This window comes from Thamnophis sirtalis, unplaced genomic scaffold (genome assembly GCF_051295495.1).
Source record: "Thamnophis sirtalis isolate CommonGarterSnake01/CBP01778 unplaced genomic scaffold, rThaSir2_p1.2 scaffold_5, whole genome shotgun sequence".
NCBI classification, from domain to species: domain Eukaryota; kingdom Metazoa; phylum Chordata; class Lepidosauria; order Squamata; family Natricidae; genus Thamnophis; species Thamnophis sirtalis.
In genome coordinates, this window is record NW_028261385.1 from 102,920,921 (window position 1) to 102,940,485 (window position 19,565).

The window sequence follows — 19,565 nt, forward strand, 5'->3', positions numbered from 1 at the left end:
AGCAACATTTGGAAAGCATTTATAAGAAGATCAGCAAATGAGTTTTTTCTTGAGTGGTACAGATTTTTGTGAGTGGAGAACAAAACTGTACACAAAAAGTCTTGTTAACCTGCACAACTCATGTTTCTTAGCAATGCAGAAAAGTAACCATATCAAGGAAAAACAAGTGTTATAACCTTCAAAGATCTTTTGAATTTAAGATGAGGCTAGAAGACGCCATGCACCTTTTCTTTAATACAGTTTGAAATAACTCAAGAGAAGAATTTCATTTCAAATGCTGGATTCTCAGGAAGTGATTTTTTTTAGAAGTTCTTCCCATCTCTAGAACATGACATGGCTGTAGATTTGGGGTTGTCTGACTGTATCTCTCCAAATATTGCAAATCTGGTCCAGATTTACAGCCAGTTTTTGCAATTGGATAACTTGCCTCTTATCAGATTAACAGAGTTGGAAGGGACCTTGCAGGTCATCTAGTCCAACCCCCTGCCCAAGCAGGAGACCCTACATCTGCCTCTACCTAGGATCGAACTCACAACCTCCTGATTGTGAAGCGAGAGCTCCATCTCTAGATCACAACAGTCTACTAGCCTCTAACAATGCTGCTTTGAAGAAAGAAGCAATTCACCTTCTGGCTAAAACCATCCGGTAGATCCCACTCACAAACAACAGCCTCTTTCCTAGTTAGAACCAGCCTTACTGTTCATGCCAATCATTCTCCCCAACCAACATACCTGACAGATAGTTCCTGCTCGCGGGTCAATGATCCTTATTTTCCTGTCCCTGCAGACCGTGGCTAAGAGGCTTCCATCCGTGTTGAATGACATGGAAAGGATGACATCTGTATGGAAGTCGATTGTCCTTACTGGCGTCTGAATTGTATGTTCTTTGGTATCAAGGTTCCAGATCATGACCTGTGACAAAAATGCAGGTATCAGAGAATGTTTTCTAAATTTTCCACCCCCTGAGCAAGCGGACTATAAAAGAACTATACAGCAACTGTACCCCAAATGTGATGCACCAACAAATACTATCTCATTCAATGCAGGCCTAAATCTGACACCATGGCTGAGTGGAGAAGGATGAGAAAGAGAGTCCTTAAAATAATTGGGAGCAAAAGTTTAATTCTGTGGGGAGTGCAATTTGCACAACATCCAAATCAAATCAAAACTTTATAATGCTCATAGATCAGTATATAGACTGTCAATTTCTATATCACAAATGCTGTGATTTCAAAGGAAAGAAATGACCAAAAGAATGCCTTTTTCTCTTACTTAGTTTATAGATTTAGTTCATAGATTTGTAAGGTAAACTATTTATTATTTATTTAATTCTATTTTGGTGCTGCCTGACTCTAAAAACACTTTGTATTCAAGATGTAAAGTGACTGGATTCATTTTGCATGGCCAATTTACACTTTATCAGCACCGAATATTGAAATAAATACCGTGTTTCCCCAAAAAGAAGACAGGGTCTTATTTTATTTTGACTCCCGAAATAAGTGCTTGGCCTTCTTTTCAGGGAGGTCTTATTATTTTTGAGATGTAGGAGGCAGCGAGCGTGGTCACCTCATGGCTGCTGCTGTGCTACAATATTTTCGGGGAGGACTTATTTTGGATGGGGGGCTTATTTTAGTGCATGCGCTCAAACCCCGATTGGGCTTATTATCTGAGGAGGTCTTATTTTCAGGGAAACAGGGTAACTGGAATGGAATTCTTCCACTGTGGCATATATGTTCCTTCTCCTCTATCACCCAGGTTTCCTTCACAAGACTCTCATGCAGAAGCCTAGCAGTATTTCAGGGTTGAAATGAATGTTCCTACGATCTCAACTCACTTTGTAATCATAACCAGTGCTGAAGAGGATGTTACTTGCAGTTGGGTGCCATTCAATAAGCCCCACTCTTCTGGAATGGCCAAGAAGGTCCTTATGGGGATCTGTGATGCTTTTGGTTAGCAAATGCTGAGGGATATTCCAGACCTTAACCTACAAAACAGAAGACGCAGCACAATCCAAGAAGGCTCCATTAACCCAGGTTATCTCATTCAACACAGCAGCGTTCAAGAGCAATAGCGCTGGTCTACAAATTTTAGTAAATTATCAATCTCCGAGATAAAATGTATTAATTTTACATATTTTGATTATATGAATTAGAAAACAGATGATAAAGGTACTGGTCAGTTTTCAAGATATTTCACAATAAAGACATACACCGGCGAGTATATTTGCCTACAAGGGAGGGTGGTGTCTAATGATCATGGTGCCTCGTGACTTCTCAACAAAGTACGACAGAACAATTAAAATGGTACCACTTGGAAGTGTATAAATTTATTTTCACTTTGAGAACAGCAGGGCAGAGGTCTATGAAAAATGCATGGAAAATTTGCTTAGATTCTATAAAACACTTGGTGCAAACATGTCACTGAAAATTCACTTCTTATACTCGCATTTAGACTATTCCCCTTTGAACTGTGGGGCAGTGAAGGATGAGCATAGAGAGAGATTCCACCAGGATATTGCAGGCATGGAGAAAAGATATCAAGGAAATGAAGTCCATCCATGCTTGCTGATTACTGCTGGAATTGCACCAGGGATGATCCTACTGCAGTTCACAAGAGAAAAGCCAAAAAGTGCAGTTTAGATACTGAATAAAGATGGAACCTTGTCGTTTAATCTGATGTTAGAGATTGTCAGTTTTTCAGGCCAAAAGCACTAAAATGTTACACACAAAAACAATAAATGAATGGAAAGTTATTGGTATCAATAATAATTTATAATGATTGGTGTGCCACCATTCTCATTGCTATATCAGATTTTGCAGAAAAGTTATGGAGCAAATCGCATATCCCCCTCATAATTTTGAATTATTTTGATGCAATTTTGACTTGAAGCTGTATTTTGGAAACTGGAGCCAATGAATAATCAGGACTTAATTTCCCTTTATTAGTGGCCCAGTTTTGGTAAAATTAAGCTACTTTGATTTCTAAGGCTTTCTCCTTGTAGACCAGTGTGGCCTGAAAGACCAATATTAATCAACTGCTGAGCTTACAGAAATGGAGAGATGATTGTCAAGGAAGGGAAGGGAACAAGAGACTCCCTTGTGCCTCCCCATCTTCACCCTGTCCAGGTCCTTTGACTGTTATATCATGTTCCAGTACTACACACAGGATTACCAATAATAAAAGGAGAAAGGTTCCCCTGCACAGCAGAAGGTGGCCTTGGCATCCATCAAAATGAAAAAAGGCATCTGCTTATTCTTAGCCCCTGCATTTCTGGGTGGATGGAAGAGAGACTACATATCAAAAATGTTTTCATTCCAAAGCAAATGTTCTCTTCACTTGCACTTCTTTTTTTTGTTACAATTTACTTGGCACTTTTTCTCCAAAGCATGGCATTTTAGCTATTCAACAACCAAAAGAGATAGAGTACACAAATCTTGCTCAAGGGCACCTATGAATTTGATTTCCAAACTTCTAATTCAAAACTAGAACGTTATTTGGGGACTTTACAGCGATCTTTTGTAAGGTCTTTGAAAAATGATGTTAGAAAAATGCAGGTGGGACATTGTTCAGCCTGCTAATCATCTGGACTTTATTATTCTATTCTATTCTATTCTATTCTATTCTATAGCATTAAGATGTCAGAATCTGGCACATGGATACTGCAGTTTCATTTTCACAGTTAATAGCAATAGCAGTTAGACTTATATATCGCTTCATAGGGCTTTCAGCCCTCTCTAAGCGGTTTACATAGTCAGCATATTGCCCCCAACAACAATCCGGGTCCTCATTTTACCCACCTCGGAAGAATGGAAGGCTGAGTCAACCCTGAGCCGGTGAGATTTGAACAGCCGAACTGCTGAACTGCAGTCAGCTGAAGTGGCCTGCAGTGCTGCATTTAACCACTGCGCCACCTCGGCTCTTAAAAGGGATAATGGGGCATCTGTGGAGTGGGGGGAGGCAAATGATGAATTGCAATGTATGTTTTGTCCCTTTTGAACATGCATCATGACATCACATATCCACGTGTAGGGGCAGAGCTTGCATTGCAATGTCACAATACTCACTGGACATCCTACACAAACCTTTATGGAGTCCATGGAATGCTGCTAAGTGATCATTTGTCCTAGTGACATCAGATTTTATTTGATCTGGCTAGTTCCACCATTTACAACGGTGGTTAAAAATCCATGGGCATGAAGTAGACTGTGCTATTCAGCTGTAAAGACTTAACTAATTGTAATAACAAACCAGAAAAGTACACTTGAGAGATTGTGCTCCTGATTTTGTTTGTGAAGAAATTGGGCGGTATTCTGCCTGACTCAGGCAAAGGTTCGTAACTCTGACTTACTGTGTTATCTTCCGAACAGGATGCTATTACAAAGTCATCAAAGGGGTTCCATTTGATATCTAATACATGTCCTTTATGCCCACAGATGCGAGGATAATGCGGGTCAAGTTTTCCTGTCTGAAAACAAATGGAAAAGTTTAATTCTACAATGAAAAATTCTCTAAAAAGGCTTATTTATCATATTTATTATTGATGATCATCATGCAGCCAGCCAGATGTTCAGACTGGGCTTGGCATTTTTGTCTACCTATTGAGTCCTTATGAAGGACCTGGGATAGGCAGATTTGGATGTTTGATGGTGTTACATATATCACCGCAGGATGTAAGCTATTCCAAGTAAAGCCGCCTTCTGCAATAGACTGATGGCGAATTTGTCAATGCCGATGGTGTTCAAGTGGTGCTCCAATTGTTTTGGGATTGCACCAGGGGTGAAATGCTCTGAAGTCTGCTAACGGTTTGCTTCGCCTGCAGATGCTACTGCGCAGTGCTGAAAAAGGAGGATTAAGAAGGCTTTTCTGAGTCCCAATGATTTAGATTCGCTAGAAAGCAGGATTTCCTGATTTCTCGCGAATATAAATCACGTGGCACCGCTGATTGTCGGAACTACCAGTTCAGCCAAACTGGTAGTGTTCTTTTTTACTACCAGTTTGAGCAAACCGGTAGCATTTTTGAACTACTGGTTCAGGCGAACTGGCCTTTGCTACAATCGTTCTATTTTTATTTGTAGTCTTTGTATTTTGTTATCATGGAGGTTGTTTTTGTTGTTGTTATTATTATTAAAATTTCCATCTATCAATTATAAAAGGCTGCACTGCTTGGATTCACACATATACAATTTGATATCTTATGACATCCTGAAGAACTTTCCGTAGCATGCATGTTTGTGGTCTCAATTGCTTGGATCAAAAGCAGGCTGATTTTTAATTCATCTCTTCTTTTTAAAATACCAAATGCTTTATTCTCTAATACATAATGCATCTTAACATTACCTATCATGCACGAGCTTGTACGGATAGTTCTCGGTTAACAACCATTCATTGAACAACCATTCAAAGGTACAACAACATTAAATAAGGAGATATATGGCTGTTCCATCTCCAGATCTAGGTCCAAGGGTCAAGGACTCCCGTTACAAAGAGAAGCTTCTATTTATAGCACGTGGAAGAGAGTCTTCTCATGTCTTATACCCAAGTCATGAAATATACTCTTTTGAATATGCATCTGGACCCCACTGTTGCAGAGAACATCTGCAAAGATGCCCGTGAGTTCCCAGTTTTTTAATCAGGTAATTTTAGTGTTATAAAATGTTTAGTATAGCTAATTTAAAAAAATCTGATATCTATAATTTTATTTTTCATTTAAAACTTTCTAAGTTTTGTTTTCATATTTTGTTCACCACCTTAAATACTTGCCAAAGCAGAAAAGTAGGGCGTAAATAAAGTAAGGAAATAAGAAAAAAAATAACAGCTTCAGTATAAACGTAACACATAGGCAGCACAGAGCAAGACTGTTATCAAACTGTGGCAGAGCCAGGCCAATATGGAGTCATACAGATGTAACAGGGTAGATTAGAGGAAGGGACATGAGTGGCTGGAGCAGAAAGCAGCCTCTGTATGTCTTACTTCTAGCTTCCTTATAGTTAATGGTTATTAAAGAAGTCATTCCCCAAGAGGAGGCTGGGAGAGAAATATTAGCACACTGTAAAACAAATAAATTAAACAATGCAAGGCTGCCATCTAGCAAAGTCCATTTCTATTAAGTCTATCATAACCTTGGCACTGAAGGCTAGGGCTATATGCAAACTTTATGAGTTATTTATGCAGAGCATATACAGGTTATTTCACATTTATTTATTTATATTCCATTTTTATCCCATCTTTATCACTTTATAAGTAATTCAAGGCAGCGAACATCGGTAAAACTCTTTCCTCCTCCTATTTTCCTCATAAGAATAAACTGTGAAGTGAAGTTTCCCTAAATGCTGAACAAACATGCCCCAGGGACAGTTTTGTTCTGCTACATCTTAATGCTGTTCCCTTTCTCTTATTTACCCAAGGAACCTAAACTTGAAATGAGAAAAAATAATAATACGGGTAATCCTGGACTTACGACCACAATTGAGCCCAACGTTTCTGTTGCTAAATGAGACATTTGTTAACTGAGTCTTGCCCCATGTTGCGACTTGTCTTGCCAGAGTTGTTAAGTGAATCACTGCAGTGGTTAAGTTAGTAATACGGTTTTTAAGTGACTCTGGCTTCCCCCTTGACTTTGCTGATCAGATTTCAAAAGGTGATCACATGACCCCGGGGGGGGGGGGGGACACTGCAACCGTCATAAATGTAAGACAGTTGACAAGCATCTGGATTCTGATCATGTGACCATGGGGATGCAATGGTTGTAAGTGTGAAAACTGTCATAATGCTGTTGTAACTTTGAACGGTCACTAAATGAAATGGAGTCGAAGACTACATGTACATGAATTCTGGAACTGCTAAAGACAACTTTACGCTGCCTCGTATGCTGAGCATGTGACAACAGAGTCATGAACAGATGTGAATTAAAAATAGTATCAGGGATTAACAGTTGGTCATGCCAACATTAAAGGAACAGGAGAATGGGCCCAGAAAGATTTCTCACTCTTGGGGTGAGCTGCCCTTGTGCACAACTATCCTTTCTTTCAAACTGGACATGTATGTATGGGACCATGGAGTCCTGCCCCTACTCTTCTTTGGCCTCCATGAGCTCAGGTAAATGGAGAACAATTTGCATTTGTTATAACAAAATTACACTAAGCTACTACAGCACTTCGTGAAATCCAGGAGGTTAATAAAATAACATTGACATCACAAGCAACCCATAATAGGAACACGATTTTATCCACCCCCGTCGTAGATTTTCCCAGATTTTGTAGGTTTTACATCCAGGCTGAAATATCACTAGGGCTCCTGGAATACCACTTATCAAAGCGTTTTGGCCTGCCAGCAGCCAGCAGAGCTGGCAGCAGAGTCAGACAGTGAGGAGTTTGGGGAGGAACATGGGCCAGTTCGGAAGTCTGGGGAAGTCCCTGGCGAGTGCTCTGCATCAGAGGAATAGGTGGGGTCAGGGCCTTCTGACAGGTATCAGCTGCCTTGGGAATCGGACATCAGTGGGGCAGAAGAACAGCTGAAACCTGTTCCCAGAGTGCACATGTGCAGAGCTGCCAGGAGAAGGGAACAGCTAAGGAACAATGGTCGACTCGGGAGTAAAGTCACAGGTAGACGGTGAATGGCCCCTCCCATAAGAAATAAAGAGGAGCAAAAGAGGAGGGAAGTTTGCAGGAGACAATTAGTTCAATTCATTAGGGTGAAGATCTGTTCCTGACTATTGTCTGCTACAGACTGGTGTTTGGAAGATATCGGCCTGGCAACTCTCCAAGCCTGATAAAGGTCTGTAGTTGTGAAATCTGAAAGACTGTTGGCCGGGACTTTGCTGGAGAGGAATTCACTTTAAACTAAATAAAAGGGGTTTTAGTGGGATGTGGAGTTGGCTTCCTGCTTTTGGGAAGCCTAGTTCAGAACAAAGCCAGACAGAATCTGAAGTTCTGTTGGGTTTAAGAGGTGCAGACAACGGAACAATTCAAAGCATGAGGAGCCTGTGTTGTGGAAGGAAAGGGACAGAGGTAATCCACGATTTATGACCACAAATGAGGCCAAAATTGCTATTGCTATGCAAGATAGTAAAGTGAGTTTTGCCCTCTTTGGCGACCTTTCATGCCACAGTTAAGTAAATCACTGCAGTTGTTAAGTTAATAACATGGTTGTAAAGTGAATCTGGCTTCCCCATTGACTTTGCTTTGCTAAAGGTTGCAAAAGGGGATCACCACATGACCCAGGACACTGAAACCATCATAAATGTAAGCCAGTTTCCAAGTATCTAAATTCTGATCCTTGTGTCCATGGTGATGCTGCAACAGCCAAGTGAAAAACAGTCATCAGCCTCTTTTTTTCAATGCCGTTATACTTTCAAGTGGTCATTAAACAATGGTTGTAAGTCAAGGACTGTAAATGAACCCACTGCTTGTGTATCAACTTATGCAGTTATTGCAGACAGTATTGCTAATTTTTTAAGTGACCATTCAGGGCAAAAACAAAGCCCTCACTGAAAACGAGTTACTGATTTGGGCTTTATCAACATTTGGTCTCCCATGCCTTTATCTGCCCCACTCACACACACATTAATAAGCCAGTTATATAGGACAGGCTTGGAAATACCTACTTGACTGATTGGTATAACAAGAAAGGCGCCTCCACCTGCACATTCGGTCACCACGGCAATAAAACGGGGATTGACAGCACAAAACTGGTTGTCATAGACACTGTGGGTGATGGGCACGTTGTCATAGCAGTTCTCTTTACTGGCGGCCTTGCCATAAACGTGGCGAAATTTAGAACTCCGATACTGAGGATTCCATGACATCTGCAAGGCAGAAAGAGAATACAAGCATGAAGTCTTCAGACGCTTGAAATTTCCATACTCTTGCCAGAGGTCTCCAGACTTGGCTGAGGAATTCTGAGAGCTGAAGCCCATCAGCCTTAAAGTCGCCAAGCTTGGAGATCCCTGCTCTTGACCTATAGTTAAAGTTATCTTCCAACTATGCTGTGGAAGTTCAGACAAAGTTGAGACAACCTAAGGCAGGGGTATCAAACTCAATTTCATTGAGGGTTGCATCAGGGTTGTGTCTGACCTTGGGGGGCTAGGGTGGGCATGGCCAGCTCAACATTACTTGTGCTGGGGGCACCTGTGGTCGCCAGAGCATTCTGCTGGTGAAGACGGGCTCCTGAGCTCCGTTTTTGGCTGCAACATCCTCCTGCAACCCTCTGCCAGCGAAAACGGAGGTCAGGTGGGCCCTCCCGAGCTCCATTTTCGTTGGCTGTGGCACTGCAGGTGGTCCTTTGCTGTTTCCAGGGAGGTCCTGCAAGCCAGATCTAAACAGCCCACTGGCTGCATCCATCCCAAGGGGCTTGAGTTTGACACCCCTGGCCTAAGGTTAGCTTGACTGCTTGGAATCCCCTAAATATGTCATTGGTTGAGCTGGACTAGTTTCCCAATCGTTAATCAATAGGAAGGTCACTTTATATAAGATCTTGGCAGAGGAAGCTCTGGGAAAGATTCATGAGGAAGATCTCCCTAAGAAACCCAGAACCTTTTAGAACTGAAAAGTCATTGATGAAATATTAATCTGTGCTTAGATTTTTGACAGTTTTATTGTGGAGATCTCTTTTATGCAAGCAGTACCATTTAACCCCAGGCAGCTATATTAGAAACAACTGAATTGCTCAACACTGTATAATATCAAAATCAAACAAATCATATGACAGATTACTGCCTTGTGTGAATGCAAGCACATATAATGCTACAAAAACAAAGCAAGAAGCTGCAAAGAATGTAAGGTTGCTGCCAGATCCTGCAGGCAGAGAGGCGGGGGTGGGGGGCAGACAATACTGTACGCTAAGAATACATACCATAATATCTTGCTATTATTTATTTAAATATCAAAGCATACCAGGACTTGGAAAGGTCAAGTACTCTACAAAGCAGAGCTTCAGGCTAAATTCTAACGTCCTTTTAAATCCTTTTTTATGCACTGTAACTGATGTCTTAGGTGATTTATTTACAGATTTAAAAAAAAGAGAGAGAACTAACTCAGCAATCAGATTTCCTGGTATTTAAAGAGGAAGAGATTATTATCTCCCTTTAAAGACATACTGTAGGTTGTCAGCTCCAGGATATGCTGACATGGTTCTCTTCATTAATTCAGCACATATTCTTTGTAGGTGTCTATACTTCAAAGCCTGTAAGGATGCATTGCTGTACTACTGCATATTATGTTTTCTATATAAGGTTTCACCAATTACCAGTAGTTTTAACTATGAAATACCAAAAAAAGGAAAAGGTACCCTTAAGTTGAGCTTGACTCCACGTGATTGTTTATTTTATGAAACTGATCAGCCATGATTTTCACGTTTTGTTATCCCTGTTTTGTTCACTGCCCCCACGCGCATGCTTACCAACTCTGTGCATGCACCCAGCCTTCCACGCATGCACCCGACCTCAAAAACGTGCCTAAATAGGACGGCATAGAGCTGGGGTGAGATGAGGGGGCCGGATGGGCACACCCGCAATTTCTGCTACCGATTCGGATGAACCAGTCCGAACTGGCTGAATACCACCTCTGCAACAGATGTTTAGCACATGCCAAAGCATAATAATTGGAAGAACAGGAAAAGAGATAAAGCCTATTCTGCTCCCCTCTAACGTCTGACAGCGACATGGAGAAATGCTTGTCACATGGAGAACAGTTATTAATTACAGTAAATTGCCAATTAAGCCAGGATTACTAATAATCAGTGGTGGGTTGCAGGCGGGATGCCCCGGTATGGTGCTCCGGAGGGCCCACCCGCCCTCCCGAGCTCCTTACCTGTCTTTTAAGGCTTCTGCACTTCCATGCACGGCATGTACAGCACCTGTGCAATGCTCCGTGGAGCAGCTGGAACATCGCAGAGGCTCACAGAGGTACTTAGATGCATGCGGGCGCTGTGCGCATCCATGTGGACACTGCTTGGCCCATTCCAACCATACCACTTGGAATGGGATCCAGAACCCACCACTGCTAATAATAGCAGGCAAGTGATTTCTACATACATATTTTTATGTGAATTTGTGCATAGACATGTTGGTCTGTCCATGCAGGGCACTTTATGTACCTCTAATTGCACCTTTATTGGCTACTAATGGGTAAAGTTTTTTCATGCAGTGTTATCAGTCAATGAGCACACCCTACCAATCAGCCACATTAGTGTAACTTGTTAAGTATGTAACAACCTGTTTTATTCTTTGGTATCTCAGGGTAAGCCAGTGGAACCCCGCCCCCCCAAACTTCTTATTTTCCTGGAGAGCTGCCATATACAATCGCTGGTCTAATCTGAGAGGTCACCGGTTGTATCAGCCAAGATTAGGTTGATGGGACTATATATCTCCAGCATCATAACAAAAACAGTACCTGGCAAGGATGCTTACCTTTCACTGACTTGATCTCAGCTCACAATCGCTTTAATCTTTCTACCGCCTGCATAGGTTGCATTCTGCCACCCTCATGAAAGCAAAAATGTGGGGTGGCACAAAAAACAAAACAAATGAAGCCATGAAAACAATCCTGACAGAAATGAGTCAGCCATGCCCATTGGCTACACACGTCTCCTCTCAGCCTGTGCTTCCATCCACTACGTCCAAAGCAAACAAATCACTGGAAGCTGAAACTTCATCTGCTGGGGTGTGGCCATAGCTGCCTCCTCACCATCAGCTGAATAAACTCATTTTGCAGTCTTGGCATGTCTACCTGTGACCTCAGGGTATCGGTGACCTACCCCGTTGTTTGATTAATCTTCTTGAGGGCAGCAGCCGAAGCCGAAGTGTATCTCCCAAGGCTTGTATTAAACAGATTTTCTATTTATGACAGGCACATGCTAATGTTAAACACTTTCTTCATTATATTTTTCTTTCTCCATCTTTCTCTCTCTGAAGCAGAGCTGTATGTATATTTAATTGTATTATTATTGTTAGCATTGTGTGTGTGTGTGTGTGTGTGTGTGTGTGTGTGTGTATGTATGTATGTATGTATGTATGTATGTATGTATATATGCGCGCAACACACACAGAGTTTTATTTGTAATTTTCCCTTAACAGCCATGCATATTTTGTGGTCAGTGTTTTGACTGGGTCAATATACTTTTTACACAATGCTAACAATAATAATACAATTAAATATACATAATCATAGTCTTCCAACTTCTAACCTTAACATGCACATTGTAATTATAATTCTATTATATATCAGGGTATGTACTACTATTTCCCAATTTGTACTTATCTCCCCCCTCCCCAATTTGTTGGGGTTCTTCTACAATCACATCCTTGTCTTTAAACAATACCATTATCTCCTTATGGTTCTTTGTCATTTATTCATAAATACATTTAAACATCAATAACATTTCTTCATGCAATGTATTTGTTGTCTTCTGTTGAATCACTAATAGTTTAATATATTAAAAATTACTCAGTATTCCACTATAATTCCAGTATCCCAATTATCTAGGAACATCAATAAGGCCAATTTATCATCATTTCCAATTCCCCTGACCATATCTACAAAACATCAGAGTAGGGAAGTTTAACTGAAATTCAGTAAGAAGCAATACCATTACTCCTAAATATCTCTCTCTCTCCTCCCTTTCTGATAATTCTGAGAATAGGTGGAATAGTTTTACCAGGTGCTCAGGTTTGAGTGAGCATCAAGTGCTTCCAGAAAATACTAAGATCTGCACTTCAGCAAATACCTATCATCAAATACCAAATGAGGAGGTGGAGAACCAAAAATGCTCTTCTGAATCTTTGCCAGCAGGCTGGCTTGCACACTATATAGACTGCTAATGCACCTCAAAAATCGTCACAAAGTTGTGTGCCACCACAACAAATCTTGCAGATTACAGTATTCTGGTGAGGCATAAGTAAGATCCTCTACTCTCAGCCACTGTTATGCATGAGTTACATGGACATTCCAAAATCTGTCCTAATATTCTCTGAAATGCCCAGAGATTTCTCACAATAGTGAATGACAAAATGCCCAATAAAGGACGTGGTATATGCAAATAGCATAATGTAAAACATGGCTGTCATAATCTGGCTGGATTAAAATCGTCACAAAATATGGCTGCAAAACTCAAGAACAGCCACCACATAAATAGCAATGAAAAGCAAAGGTTTTATGTAATTCCTGTTCCTCCCCCCCTCCCTCCCTCCCTCCCTCTCTCTCTCTCTCTCTCTCGCTCGCTCTCGGTGGGCGGGGTGATGTGGGCAGAGCAGCCTCATGGTCCTGCATGGCCTGGATTAATGGCTTTGAGGGGCCATGTATGGTCTGCGGGCCGTAGTTCTAGGACCCTTGCTCTAAATCTTTTTATAAACAGACCCTCGATTATTATCTACTTTGTGTACTGCGTAACCTAAAAGAAATAAGCCTCTGCTTGTGAACTCTTCCACAAGATGCTTGCTTGGCTTCAGAAAAAAGATGCTTTAAACGCTGACAAGTCAATTCTCTACTTCGGTGGACAGGAAGATAGTTTAATAGTCTGTAGAGATTCTAAGTTATCCAGTTCATGGTTGTCCCAAAGGTGTTTTTTCAGGAAGTAACTGGACTTTCTTGTTTTTTTCTTTTGAGGATATTTCATTTCTCATCCAAGAAGCTACTTCAGCTCTGACAGGCAGGGTAGGATATTTTTATTCATGGCAAAACCTGCTGATGTAACCACTCTCTTAAGATGCAATGCAGTGAAATAACTGCAAGATTCACCATTGCCAGAAGAATATTTCCATTGGCTGACAAATGCCCTCTCCTGGTCAAAACTATCTTTTGCAAAAACAGTCTTCAAAAATATATGTTTTGTGCAACCTGTGTTTTGGGAAGTAGGAAGTCACGGCTGTCTCAGTATTATTGTGAAATAAAGGATGCACAAAGAAAGAGTTGGCATGGCACCCAAATTACACTACAGGCATCTTCAAACCAAGTTGTTAGCAGAATAGTAACCACTGCAAAACAACTATCTTTGAACATTGAAATTTCTAAAATAGTCTTTTTCCTTCTGATAAATCCCTTGCTAAGCTGATTCAGCCCCAAAGCCCAGCAAGAGATGGGAAAGCTTTTAATCACACAACATCAGGGATGAAGTTCCAATTCTAGCTGAAAAAACACTTAGAGACAGACTAGGACCATTTTGAATAATACAGTAGAATGACCAGGCAGAAGTTACCAATTTTATCTGAGTAACATCTAATAAAAAATATGCACTATTTTTCTATGATAGATAGAAATTTGCATTTCCTTAAACACAGAACTTGCCTTATTAAGAAAATGGGACAGAACAAGAATTTTACTTTTCTTCACTTCAAAGACAACTTCAAAATCAACTGGATATTGACATGGAAAATAGCCAATCACGTCTAACATTGTCTTATTTGACCCAAATTTGGATCTATATCCCATTTCATATCTAGATATGAAGTCAGGGCTAAAAGAATGGATAGAAACTATAAGGTATTCCCAATATGACTGTTTTTCATATTGAAGTAAATGCACCTCTTTTTTGTTTAAAGATCCCTGAATGTTTCCCTGAAAATAATATATTTTTTTGCTCCAAAAAACTCGTTAGGGCTTATTTTCAGGGAAACACCGTATCAGCCTGGCCAGACGCCCCACTTGGTTATAAAAGGCCAAGTGGCCTCATGACTCTCTAAAAAGAATGTAAATGACCAGCTGTCTGCAAGGAATCTAAATCCTTCCATTCCCTACCATCCAGTCAGAGCTGAAGAAGCTTGTTGGATGAGAAGCAAAACTTCTTCAAAGAAAAACAAGAAAGTCCAGCTGCCTCTTAAAAGACACCTTTGGGACTACTGTACTGACTAGGATGAAAAATATGTGATTTGCGTTTACTTTTATTCAAATTAAGACAATGTTAGGTTCTTCCTGTTCAACACTTTGGAGATCTCTGTGTGCTTTCCTGTAGTAAACCACTGAACTATACACAACCTTTTTTGTGAGCTTCCTTCAGACTTTCCACCTCATCAACCTGGGCACTCTCCAGATGCATGGATTTCAGCTATACTGCTTGGGAATTCTGGGTCTTGAAATCCATGCATCTGGTGGGCCAAAGACTGTTCTAGGTGGACTTTTTTCTTCCTAGATTGATCACTGCATCATTTTGGCCACAGAGCAGTAGAATTTCAGAATTCTTTTTTATAGCAGATTTTTTTTTATTTTTTCCCTTCTACAACACCTTACAGTCATTACATCAACATTGTTGTGTCATCATACCTGTACATGTATATAATATTTTGCTTCTATATTTACACACTTTATACACAGTCCTATATATATTTATATATATTGTTTTTTGGCTTAATTTTATTCCTGTTCTGCAGCCATTTGTACCAATTGTTCCAAATTTCATAATATTCCGACTCTTCTTTATCTTTTAATTTCAGTGTTAATTTGTCCATCTTTGCACAATCCAAAGGTTTTTTTATCACTAATTCGTCCGAGGGGGTATTATTTTGTTTCCAGCATTGTGCAAATGCTATTCTAGCTGTGGTTAGCAGATATGTTAATATGTACTTAATTTTCTTTGTATATTTCCCTTTGATCATTCCCAGTAGAAAGATTTCGGGTTTGTATTTTATCTGTTCTCCTGTAATTTCTTGCACCCATTTCAAAATGTTTGTCCAATATTTTTGTGTTTCCGGGCAGATCCACCATATGTGATAATAAGTCCCTTGTACTTTTTTACACTTCCAGCAGGTCAGGTTCATGTTTGGGTATATTTAGCCAATCTTGTTGTGATAAATGCCAACAATAAAACATTTTGTATATATTTTCTTTAAGTGCTGCTGATCGTGTTAGTTTATAATTTGTTTTCCAAATTCTTTCCCAATCTACTAGATCTATGTTGTAACCAAAGTTTTTGGCCCACGCTATCATGCAACCTTTAACTTTTTCTTCTTCTAATGTTACTTCTAATAAATATTTGTAAATTTTCGTTATGAATTTATTTTCCGGGCCAATTAAAATTTTATCTATTTGTTGTAATTCTGTGTATATTCCATATTTTTTTACGTCTTTTTTGTATCTCGATTGTAGTTGGAGATATGGCCACCAATTTATATTTATATTTTGCTCCTTTAATTCTGGATTTGTTTTCAAATTCCCTTGGCTGTCTAAAATATAAGAATTTCAGAATTCTTATTTCCACTGGAAATTTTAAAAAGAGATCTGACTGTATCTGTTCTCTGGTTTGCACCTTGTTCTTGCTCTGGCCCCAATTTGGTCTTGGAGGCAACTATGGATTATCCATAGTTTCTGGCTTTGATATTGGTTCATCTCAACATACTGCCAATTGCCCAACCCAGATACTCCAAGGATTATTGGGCAATATTTGAAATTCAACTCTGCCCAGGGTTTCATGGACAACCTGGATTTTACAATCTCTATTACCTCTACATGGTGGTGAAGCCAACCCATAAACATGAAATAATACATATTGTGAACCGTCCTATGGAGAAAATAACAGGTCTAACAGCTTTCCCTAATCTAATGATCCCTATAATTCCCAGAATCCTCAGGTCAGTTGAACGGAAAGTTAACATTAGAAGAAACTGATTGCATCAGACCATCCGCCACAGATCTCCTGCCAATAGCAATCGGTCACATGTTACAGAAAGGAAGAAGGTACCAGACTGTCTCATTAGATGGGCCAGTTTCTTTCATGTGCAACGTTTCAATGAAGGAGGGAGAAGAAAAGTTTATCTCTGTTTCTCAAACCATTCATGAATTGATTGGCTTCTACACACAAGATCTCCTCTTCCCTTTGCAAAAATATCTATTCATCTGCTTTTCATCCCACTGGATGTACACTTCTCATAAAGTAAGACAATATAATTTTAGAAAGGATATTCATTCCCTAATTAATTCACCTTGTAAATTAACAAAATGAACCCCTAAGAGAAAGTACTATAGGTTCTCTTTGACTTACAGCTACAACTGGGACCAGAATTTCCCCATGCCCGATTTTACAACTTTTGCCATGGTCGTTCAGCAAATCAGTGCAATTGTTAAGTGAATCATATGGTCATGAAGAGATTCCGGCTTCTCCCACTGACTTTACTCATCAAAAGCTGTTTGGGAAGGTCCCAAACCCTGGGATGCTGCAACTGTGATAACTACATGCCGGTTAACAAGTGCCTAAATGCTGATCACCTGACTATGGGGATGCTGCAACTGTTGTACCTGGGAGGACTGGCTGTAAGTCACTTTTTTCAGTGCTATTGTAACTTCAAGCAGTCACGAAATGAATAGCTTTAAGTTGAGGACTATTTGTACTAAAGGAAATACAAGTCATAATATAAAACAAATTGACACTTTGGAAAATAAAATAGCAAGAGCACAGATCACATTTTGTATCTTTATTTTTGCAGAAATCTATATTGGTATTATTTTTTTGAGTTGGTTCGGATTTGAAATAGGGAAAGTGACTGATGAAGTAGAAAGAAAAGTCTGCACCAGGCCCTGAGAGTGAGCTCTTTTTTCCTTTCCTCTCAAGTCATTCTCTACCTCACCAACCTACTAACTGGGTTATTTGGGGGCAAAAGTTTCCCTTCTTCCCAAGGACTGGCAGACCACACTTGAATTAAATGGGAAAACTGGCAGAACTCCTGTAAATTTTGTCCCGGATGCCCAGTAGCCATTCAGTAAATAATGCAAGGGAATGGCAGTGCTGGCAGTCATGGCTATACCCAGAAGCATCTCATGGAGTATGCAAAATACCACTGCCCCCCCGCTCCCAAAGCAATAATGACAGCAGAAAGTAGCCATGCGAAAACCCTGTTGGCAAAATCAAAACCACTAATGCACACTTGGAGCAGAACCAGCAATACATTTCCTTCCCAGTTTCAACACATCAGCAGCCCACTCCCTTTTTTTTACTGCAATAATCCAATCAAAAAGTCACTAAGGCAAAAGCAACTAGGAGCAGAACTCCCAGATCAGAGTACTTTGTATAGAAAGAGCCCGCATAATGTCCAAATGGCATTTTGTGAAGGGTGGGTCAGGCACAGAACTGGCTAATGCCTTTACGAAGCCAAGTTTCTGGTTTCTCTTGCATCTCAGGTCAAAATATCCCAGGGAGAATAGTTCCTCCTGGTCAGAGAGGAAGAAGTATTCCTGCAGCAGTCTAACCCGGCCAACTGGAACTTTGCAGATGTCAATTCTGACCACTTTTGCCATCAAGATTGGGACTGAGGTATCATAAATCATCTATATGCTAAGAGAAGTCTTCTGTTAAGAGAAGTTGGAAAACACTCCTTTAAACACCCTCACTCCTCCCACTCCTTAGAACAGCATTTCCCAATCTAGTGGTCTTCAGTTCTCTTGAGAGTTCAACTCTACATTCCCCATGCAGGTGGCTGGAAATTTGGGAACTTGAGTTCCATAGCACAACTAGGGGACACCAAGCTGTCTAGAAGATGCACTACCTTTTGTGTAAATACCAGAAAGGAACAAACAAAGGGACAGTTCAAACATTTCAATTTTTTGAATTTTTTTCTCTGTTTGAAAACTTTAAGCAGACCTGTCTTTTTAATATTGGTCTCATATGCTCATCTTCTTCCATTTGGGACATATTTAGAATGGAGTAGGAGTAGGGATAGGATAGGATAAGACAGGACAGGACAGAATAGAATTCTTTATTGGCCAAGTGTGATTGGACACACAAGGAATTTAAAGCTGCATATGGGCATTCCCTCCTCAAAAGGAACTCTGCAATTTTGTAAGAAAGAAAAATTATGGCTCTCAGACAGAAAATTTCCAATACCCTCAGCAACTAATATTGTAGCTCTGACGATTCCTAGTCATAAGCCTCACACATAAAACAGTTGGCTGTAGTGTAAAATCACCTGCAGTTTGCATTATCTGCATTCCCTTGTCTTTCTCCTTTAATTTCTCCACCACCACAATCTCCTTAATGCTGTTTTCTTTCTTTCTTTCTTTCTAAATGGCAGTAGTCCAGTAGAAAAAGTGACCCCGTGTGGATCCTGATCTTTCACAGGCAGGCCAAGTGATGATGTTCTGTGTTTTAAAGTAATCTCAGGCTAAAGTAGAAACTGCTACATGTACAGTCTTGAAACCCTGGATCCAGCTGGCTTAACCACTTGACGCAAGAACATGACACGAGCAGCTTGACTCTGCAACTTGCTGCCGTTCCACTCCTTTACAGGCTGCGCTGTTTAACAAATTGCCAGACACTTGCCATCTGCTCCTCCTATTCACATCAAGACACATTACACTAGATGCCCTACCTAAATGAAGGGTCCTTTTGTGTAATGGCAAGCTGCAAGAAATGTAAGACGGCAGACCACAATATTATTATCAGCCACCTTTCCTTGAAGAAAAATAATTATTATTCCAAAGATGTCTTTTAGAACTGCAAAATGTTAAAAAAGAAAAGATATGAACCATACGTCACTATTTGGCTTATTTTACATAGAAATCCATTTAGAGGAGTGTTTCATACATTGCAAAGATGGTTTTGGTTTTGCTTTTGCTTTAGTGTATTGAGTACAATCAGCCATTGTGGCTTGTT

General features: G+C 40.2%; 1 protein-coding gene across 3 annotated transcripts in view; it reads right to left on the reverse strand.

The window, feature by feature from the left end:
- The window catches only part of CORO2A (coronin 2A), a 60,668-nt gene that overhangs the window by 14,927 nt on the left and 26,176 nt on the right, over positions 1 to 19,565 (reverse strand). For 2 of the 3 annotated variants that reach the window (XM_087716347.1, XM_087716348.1), the window contains exons 2-5: positions 8,602 to 8,802; positions 4,348 to 4,464; positions 1,834 to 1,983; positions 732 to 911 (exon numbers count right to left, since the gene is read on the reverse strand). In XM_087716347.1, coding sequence (XP_087572473.1) covers positions 732 to 911; positions 1,834 to 1,983; positions 4,348 to 4,464; positions 8,602 to 8,802 — 648 coding nt within the window. Of the gene's footprint in view, positions 1 to 731; positions 912 to 1,833; positions 1,984 to 4,347; positions 4,465 to 8,601; positions 8,803 to 11,403; positions 11,478 to 19,565 lie in introns of those variants that run through there. The other variant, XM_014071209.2, reaches the window with a different exon arrangement.